At 32.9% G+C, this 8,935-nt stretch overlaps 1 protein-coding gene and 1 long non-coding RNA gene across 2 annotated transcripts; both read left to right on the forward strand.

Annotated features, from left to right (window-relative positions):
• Positions 1–255: 255 nt before the first annotated feature.
• LOC140990711 (uncharacterized) lies at positions 256–3,645 on the forward strand. The gene is made up of 4 exons (XM_073460544.1): positions 256–487; positions 872–1,128; positions 1,716–2,161; positions 3,145–3,645. Exons 1-4 carry the CDS (start codon positions 375–377, stop codon positions 3,400–3,402), a joined length of 1,074 nt encoding a protein of 357 aa, XP_073316645.1. The 5' UTR covers positions 256–374; the 3' UTR covers positions 3,403–3,645.
• Positions 3,646–4,334: 689 nt separating this feature from the next.
• Positions 4,335–6,999, forward strand: LOC140990467 (uncharacterized). Its single transcript, XR_012177653.1, has 3 exons — positions 4,335–4,589; positions 4,688–4,799; positions 6,208–6,999. It is a non-coding gene; the product is annotated as an uncharacterized lncRNA (long non-coding RNA).
• The last annotated feature ends 1,936 nt before the right edge of the window (positions 7,000–8,935 follow it).

Below are 8,935 nucleotides of genomic sequence, written 5' to 3' on the forward strand. Positions count from 1 at the left end.
GAGGATGGAAGGTTGAGAGGAAAAAGATTTTTTGTGAAGATAAGAAATGAAATGAGATCTAAGATTGAGTCGAGAAAGATGAAAAAATTAAACCGAATAAGTTTTTTTATTTAATTAAATTATAAATTTTATTATATATAAAATTAAATCATTAATAAAAAAATTAATTTTTAAACAAATTTTAAACCAAAGATAGAAAAATAAATTACATTCCATCCCTTTCCCTTAATAAACTCCTCGTGACTCCCTTTTTCCTCATTTTCCCTATATCCGACAATCATTTGGCTCGAGTATTGCGCGATTGTGATTCTTCCTTACTACGATAACACAGCACAATTGTTCATTGTTCAATTCCTTTTGTTTTGTGGTGAGCAATGGAGCGCTTAACCGGAGAAAAGAAAAGGGTGGTCGTGGTTGGCGGCGGAGTCGGCGGTTCTCTGATTGCCCATAAGCTTCAAAACGATGCTGATGTTGTCCTCATTGATCCGTCAGTCTGCTATCTTTCTCCGATTCCTTATTTTTTACAGTATTATTGTGTGTGTGTTTTAGCTCGATGAGTCGTTTTACACGTGGCTTGATTGCTTTGGCTGGCCTTTCTTTGATTAGATTAACGAAGTACTTGGTTTCGATTTCGATAGTGTTGTTGCCGGGGTGTAGATAAACGAGCAATTCAATGAGGGTTGGTGGTATTGACCTAAAATATGATCATGATTGCAGGGTAAATAGACTTCTGACTGAAATCAGTAATAAAAAAGAATTAACTTTTTATTGTTGAGATCCAGTGTTTTTCACACGATTTGTTGTATAATCTTACTTGAGCTGTAACCTCCTAAGAGCTTGGTTTCATTTGATTGATCGAAACATAATACAGGAAGGAGTATTTAGAGATCCCCTGGGCAAAATTGAGAGCCATGGTCGAACCCTCATTCGCGGAAAGAATTTTGATCAATCACTCAGATTACCTTCCTAACGCTCAAGTTATTACATCTGCTGCAACTGACATTACAGAAACTAATGTATTGACTGCCCAAGGTCATTCGATTGGGTATGATTATCTCGTCATTGCCACAGGCCATGCACACACCGGTGATTTTACGAAAGCTGAGAGGCTTCATTACTTTCAAGCAGGTACAATAGCCAAAATGAAGCAACTGTGGAATGTGATTATTATAGTATTGGCACAGCAATTCAATGTGTTGGTTGTTCGAAGCTACATCTTGTATTGGATGAATCCAAATATATGTAGGTTCTGCATGAAATACATCTGGGATCCATATCTTTAATACAAGATTATATGTCCTCTTGTGGTATAGAATAACCCTTCAATGAACTCTGTCAAAGTTGTCTTCATTTGCTTGTTTTTAACCTTCCTTTTTAATTGAAATTGCATGCTTTTAAAAACCATGATTCCCATTTGGCCAGTGATATCATAATTTTCTCATGGTCTGAGTACTGATGAACTTTTATTTGTTTACTTGGGCTATTGGTCTAATATGATGCACTCATTTATATATGATTTGACCGAGTGAAATTCTAGATGGCATCCACAAAACATTCATAATTTGCTGGATCCGAACATTTAATTTTTTACTTCCATCACAGCTGCGTACTTGTTTGTACGATTCTCTTGTTGCATTATTTGAGATTCTTCATTAAAATACATAAATTTAATTGCTGATGCCTTTGCTGGCTTCTGACTTTCCTGTATGTTGCAGAGCAAGAAAAGATAAAATCGGCCAATTCAATTTTGATTGTTGGAGGGGGGCCGACTGGTGTAGAGCTGGCAGGAGAAATCGGTGTAGATTTCCCTGATAAAAAAGTAACACTAGTGCACCGAGGATCAAGGTTATTGGAATTTATTGGAGAAAAGGCAGGGAAAAAAGCGCTAAATTGGTTGACTTCAAAGAAAGTTGAGGTCATTTTGAACCAATATGTCAATCTGGAATCTCAGACCGATGGTGTTTATGAAACATCAGGTGGAGAGAGAATAGTAGCTGATTGCCATTTCCTTTGTGCGGGTGCGGGAATTGGCTCATCTTGGTTAAAGCAGACGATCTTGAGAGATGGCTTAGACACGGAAGGGAGGTTGATGGTTGATGCTAACTTGCGGATCAAGGGTCACCCAAATGCCTTCGCCATTGGAGATATAACTGATATTCCAGTAAGCTTTTTTTCTTCAATGCATCATTTAATTTTACTCTTAAGGGATGTAATGTCCTCGTATACATTATACCTTAATACACGACTTATGGAAGGCCTGCTAGTTTGACAAAATGACTTCATGATAAACGAAGGAAGAAAAGATCAAATAAAAATCAAGATACTTAAGAAACTTACATTTAATTCGACACAAGTTTCTCTTGCTATGTTACTTTTGTCAATTCTATGTCTGCAACATATTTGGGAACACATGAGCCAGACATCTTCAGATTTGGAGCATGAGAAAGGCTAAATTAACTCTGTCCCGGTTTTTTTAATGATCTCATGGTAGAGTATTGCTAAATCAGCTTGGATGCAGGTCCATTTGCCGAAACACTGAAACTTTGATTTTTTTTTTTCCTTCCATACAAATATACAATATGTTGGCAATACAACAAAATCTAGATTTTGCTGCTCTTGAAAGTGCCGCCTAATATCAAATTGATTTACATATCAATCTTGTTCAGTAAATTATGAGTGCCACACAAACTATTCAATATTATGATCCCACACATATCTTTACGTGCGATTGAGGAATATTTAGATACAAGTTTTGTTGGCTGGTCCAAGATTTTTCCAACAAATACCTTAAATAATGTTTCTCATACTGCAAAGGCTCGTGACATCTATTTATACTAGTAAATGGGCAATCTATGGTCTTGCCTTTTGGTAATACAAAATTACAAATACCTTAAAATGGAAACTTGATACAATAATGTTTTAACATTTTATTCCCTTTTCGTTGCGTCAGTATGCTTTATAATTGAAAAAATGAGACTAATTTAACTTTTTATTCTGTTGTCGTGTCAACATTCTTTCTCATTGAAAATAGGAGACTATATAAATCTCTGCTTGTGTCGATCGTCGCTCTATGTAGTGAAGAGTTCTGTACGGAGAATACTGTACTTGAATGGTTCAGTTATTATTTGAAATCGCTTCTTGTAGGAACTGAAGCTAGGATTTTTGACCAATAACCATGCCTTGGTTGCTGCCAAGAACTTGAAGTTGCTAATGAGTGGCAGAAGCAAAACTAAACTGTCTACTTACACTCCTGGTCCACCAGCAGCTATTGTTTCACTTGGACGACGAGAAGGAATTATGCAAATCCGTTGTCTCACTCTTTCTGGACGCATTCCTGGGATGATGAAATCCGGAGATTTGTTTGTGACAAAATCGCGGAAAGAACGTGGTCTGAGATCTTAGTTAAGTTATTGAAGATTTTCCGTGGCGTGGCTATATATCTATATGCGTGTATTTTGTGTCTTTTCTTGATGTATTATTAGGTCCTGAATCAATGGATTTGATTGAACTCTCTCCCGCGTTGGGAATATTTGATTCACTGGTGCAGCATGTAGCAATGCCCTGTAATTTTGTGTTTTCATGTGTAATATTTGAACAAGAATGGTGTTCTATGAAGTTCAAATTAATCGGGTGAAAAACTCAAAAGTGACAGTTTCTCTATATAATAAAAACTTCATGTTTTTTTTCTCGTTTTATAACACCTAATAATTGTTCAAAATATTTTTATGAAAAGATCGTACTTCAATCAAGAAAGAAAACTATGATTATGTATTTGTTATAAAAAAAACTAACTAAAAATGAGTTTGATTTTGTGATGATTTCATTGATAGATGTATAAAAACTACTTACATAATGAAAATTTAGCAATACATGACACATTTCAAATAAGAAAAGCACACTTGTTTTCAATACATAAAAAATATATAAGTAATTTTAAAGGTTTTGAAGAGTGTAAGTTACATTAGTTATTGAACAAAAAAATTAATAAATTATATTTTTGTGATAAATTATTTTTGTGATAAATTTTATTAAATAAAAATGAAAAATTTGCATTTTTGGAGAGGTACTTTAGACTATGAAATCAAAGTTAATTATTTTAGGTAATCTACCTTAGTAATATAGTATATATCCCCGTAATAATATAAAATAGATATATGTATTTATGCCATATTATATATATAATTAATGGCATTTAAAACCTCATGTTTTAAAAAAATTAGAAATAAAACCCTCTATCGGAAGTGTAAATGTGTTTGAATTTTTATAAGATATGAATTAAATGTATTCGATTTTAAATTTAAAACCTCATGTTTTAAAAAATTAGAAATATCACTCATTTGTCATGAACAAGGGGACTTCTGTTGTGATATTTTGTCACTAATCCTGCACTAATATTCTGATATGCTATTATGTTCCTATCAAAGTTGCAAATGTTTTATTGGTTGGCACTTTTAGAAACTCAGATACATTTGTTTATCACTTTTGCCATTTATAGCTAATTATATCACATGCTCACAAGATGTCTGCTTTGAAGTCGGCGAATAAAGATCTCAAAGGAATGATGAAGACTGAAAATTCAAGATATAGATGTGTGTAACCTCACTCATAACATCTTTCTCTTTTAACCAAAGTATTGTTTTGTTTGATATTTTTCTTATATTTCCTAGTGGAATTTGATGGTTTGTAGAACTTACAAGATGAAATGTTGGACCTCATGGATGTGAGCAATGAAATCCAAGAGTCTCTTGTTAGAAGCTATGATGTACCTGATGACATCGATGAGGATGAACTCTTGTGTGGTAAGATTGAATCTGAACTCCCTTATTAATCTAAATCAAGAGCATTTAAGAATTATAATGAAGGGTGTTGATCGGTATGATACTTTGCATTGACGAAATAGTAGAATTGTACTTCTGCATAAATAATGAGAATATGAAAATTTAAGCTGATAAACTCGGTTCTTATTTCAAACTTTGTGCTGTATTAAGATGATCTATCACCCTTCTTCAAATTTCCATAGAGGGTTCATTCATGTTGTGATAAATTCTTATCTTTCTTGCTTTAAATGTGCAAACTTATGCTTTTATACCCTCTAATAATCAATTGATGGTGATAATAATTGTTTTGATTTTGATGTTGAGTGACATATATTAACGTAGTTGCTTGATTTGTACATGCCCCTTTCAATGATGGCTAAATGTCTGTTTCTAAGTTTTGCGGCGATCATCTAATCCACAAAAAGAGAAAAAGATTTAATCTCAGGCATAGAGTGAATAAATGATGCCCCTCTTGCTTCTCAGGAGCCCAACAACTTGTGAAAATCTCCCAAACCAGGCCCTTGGTGATTGCTTCTGTCCATACAGGGACTTGTTCAGTCTGCACACTTTTGACCCAAAGGTTTTTTCAAATCTAGGAGGTGCATCCTTATATACTTCTTCCAACTCTCCGTTGAAGAAAACATTTTTCACATCCAGCTATTGCAAGAGTCAATCTAATTTTGCTACAAGTGATAGAAGTACTCTCACAGTATTTAACTTGGCTAGAGGTGCAAAAGTTTCATGGTAGTCAATACCATAAGTTTGGGTAAATCTTTTGGCTACCAATCTTGCCTTATATCTCTCAAGTGACTCGTCGTCTGACTTGTATTTTGTTGTAAATACCCACTTGTATCCTAACCCTTCCTTACCTCTCGGTAGGTCGACCATCTCCCACATCTAGTTCTTTTCAAGAGCTCTCGATTCCTCCAACACAGCCACTTTCCACTCCGGAACTTTTAGATCATCCTGCATACATTTAGGAACCTCCAAACAGGAGAGCTTTGATGTAAAGGCATGGAAATTGGGTGAGAGCTTATCATACGAAATATAGTTAGACAAGGGGTACTGTTTGATACATGACCTTACACCCTTGCGAACAGCAATGGGTATATCTAAATCATTAAGTTCGCTAGATTCAGATATGAAAGGACTGGAATGTGCATGTTCAATATGAGTATCACCTGGAGAGCCGGTGAAGTCATGATCACGCAAAGGAGCAGCGGATTTCTCCACTTGTAATGTGTCCCGTGTGAGTAGACAATATCATATGGTAGTACTCTTGTGTTTATGATTTATTATAAATTTTATGCACCATTTCCTGTTATTGTATATTTTGTTATGGCCATCTCTATCCTATCCTTGAGAGTTGAGATACTTTTCTGCTTGACAGGCTGTGGATGAACTAGTATTACCTTCTGTTCCTCAAGCATCACTCCGAGGTTAGAGATCGAGTTGCAGACCTTTGTTAAATATCAAATGTAATATTTCATCTGTCCCTATCTAAGCAATCTGGATCTTATTGGTTGTTTGACACAATTATCGAATGGTATTTGTTCAACTATAACACTATTTTTTTTGCCATAATCTGCAGTAATTTGAAACATTACATATAAAATAAAAACACCTCCTTTTCAGTGAGATCAATTATCACTGGACCATCCACGAAAACCTTGAAGGGTTTATTTGTGCTGCAACTATCGTATTCCTCTCTCGACACTTCAATCATATCTTAAAGTCCCAAATTGAAGTCAAAATCTGTATGCAAATCCAAATGAAACAGAGGTGCATCAGGCAGCCATAAAAGCTTGGATTAACGACTGTCTAAAATCTATGTTTTTTTTCTAAACACAAAGAAAGAAAAAGAAAAGCCCATCAATTGTGAAATCTTTTCCTTTCATCATAATGAATGTAAAATGCAAGAAAAATCAAGAATCACATAATGTGTCACCGATGTGAGAGGAATGAGAGGAGGACCAATTGGCATAGAAGCCATTTACTGGTTGAATGGACCAGATTGAATCTCCAACGATGTGTTGCAAAATACACGAACCATCCATTAACACAAGCAAAAGTACTGTGAGTGTCAGTAAAATCCCACTTTGTTTTGCCATTTTTTCTTGATATGGTTGGAAGAAGAAGAACAAGAGTAGATTTTATAGACGACAGTTGTAAGTTTGTTGGAATAGTGTGACCGTTGAATTGGAGAGTTCTTTTAGAACTTAAGCAATATAAGAATAAAATATATTACAATGAAGACGAAGTTGACATTTATAATTCATATTTCCAATTTATGTTTTTCGCTATATTGCTTTTTTAGTATAAGTTATAATAATAATCAATAATCACTCTCGCTTTTGTCATTCATTGTGTTTGATTTGAGACATGACCATTGGTTTTTATCTACTAAATTTGGTCTGCTCAATATTTATGTTTTTTGTTAATTGACTGATTCTTAAATTAGATCTAGTCCACGTCTGAAAATTTAACTAAATCAGGTTTTGTTAAATTTTTGTATAATTTTCGGAGAAAATTGCAATTTTTGTTCTATGTATCCATCGTAAGAAATTTCAATATTTAATCTTTCATCTTTCATGTTGTGTCGGATAAAAAAAATAGACTAAAATTGAAATTTAATAATAAAGACGTCAAAAACACAAAATATATCATTATACTTAACTAAATAACAGTTTTCTCATATTTTGATATTTAGACTAAAATAGCAGTATTCTCATTCTTTAATGAAGTGCATGCGAACAGGTAAACCACTTTTATAATATACATCCATACATCCATACATACATATACATATATATATATATATATACACACTAGAAAAGTGAACGTGCGTTGCACGCGAGCAATTAAATTGCTGGAAATATAAGTACGAAATTTTGATAATATTTAAATGATTTAAAATATGGCTAATAGCATTTATTAATTTCAGCAAACCAAACCACAAAATCAAAAATCATGACCATAGACGCCAACGGTATATGAATCGGAGAAGTTATCTTATCCATGTGACACATTTTTCAATATACTTCTTGGTTGATTTTGATAACTCAACAACTCTTTGTCGTAGTTTGTTATAATATACATATAACCATTTTGGTAGACTCAGCAAGTATATGATCGTCTTTAACATCTATTATGTTATTTAACATCCTCAGCTGGGATCTGACATGCTCGTAGTTTACTTCCCTATCAGGATTTTTTTGGTTTTCTACATTGTTTTTATCCAGTATTCTTATTTTCCAAATATTTATTTTATTGTTGAATGATTTTTCAGTTTTTGACAATCATCAACTATAACTCATAAGAATAAATGTTGTTTTTAGTCGTGATTGGTTTTTACTTGTGACTAAAAGTATGTATAACCTATATATTCTTCAACAACATAACCGATGAATGGTGCTGTAATTTCTTCGAACATCGTGATATTTGCAATATCATTTTTATATATTTAATATCAATATTATCAACATATAGCTATAAGTTTAATAAATTTTTAACAATTATTTCTCAATCAATGTGAGAAAAAAACTTGAAAAACTTTTCAAATGACTATATCTTAGAACCGTGTCATCGTTTAATTTGACGCAATTCAGGAAAGTCATTTCGTTCGTCTTTTTAGAAGATTTGAAACAATGATTGCGTGCATCATATCATGAGGATGATATAGTTTTAATCTCATGAACAAAACAAATTTTATTCTATCAAGTTTATATTTTGTTTTATAATATTTTATATATTGTGGAACGACATACAAATTAATTATTGTATTTTAAAAATCTTGAGAAGGACACAGATAACGTAATTAAGATATGTATATGAGATATCATTCAAATATATATATCAAAGTATTTGTCTTATTCAATATCTCATCTAATAATACAACTGTTTAGATTTCATGAGCATCTTATAATAGACAAAATTAATTTGATGAAATATTGTATAACTCAATTTGAATTTCACTATTCGGCTAAGTGAATTTATTTGGCGAGTAGTTCTCTATGTTACCATTATATATCTCATGAATTAGTTTGTTAGTCACTTTAACTAAAAAAAATAGACAAAAACAACCTCTTAGCCACCTTGAAATCTATCGAGATAATATT

The sequence above is a fragment of the Primulina huaijiensis genome, chromosome 12, assembly GCF_012295235.1.
Source record: "Primulina huaijiensis isolate GDHJ02 chromosome 12, ASM1229523v2, whole genome shotgun sequence".
Taxonomy (NCBI): Eukaryota; Viridiplantae; Streptophyta; class Magnoliopsida; order Lamiales; family Gesneriaceae; genus Primulina; species Primulina huaijiensis.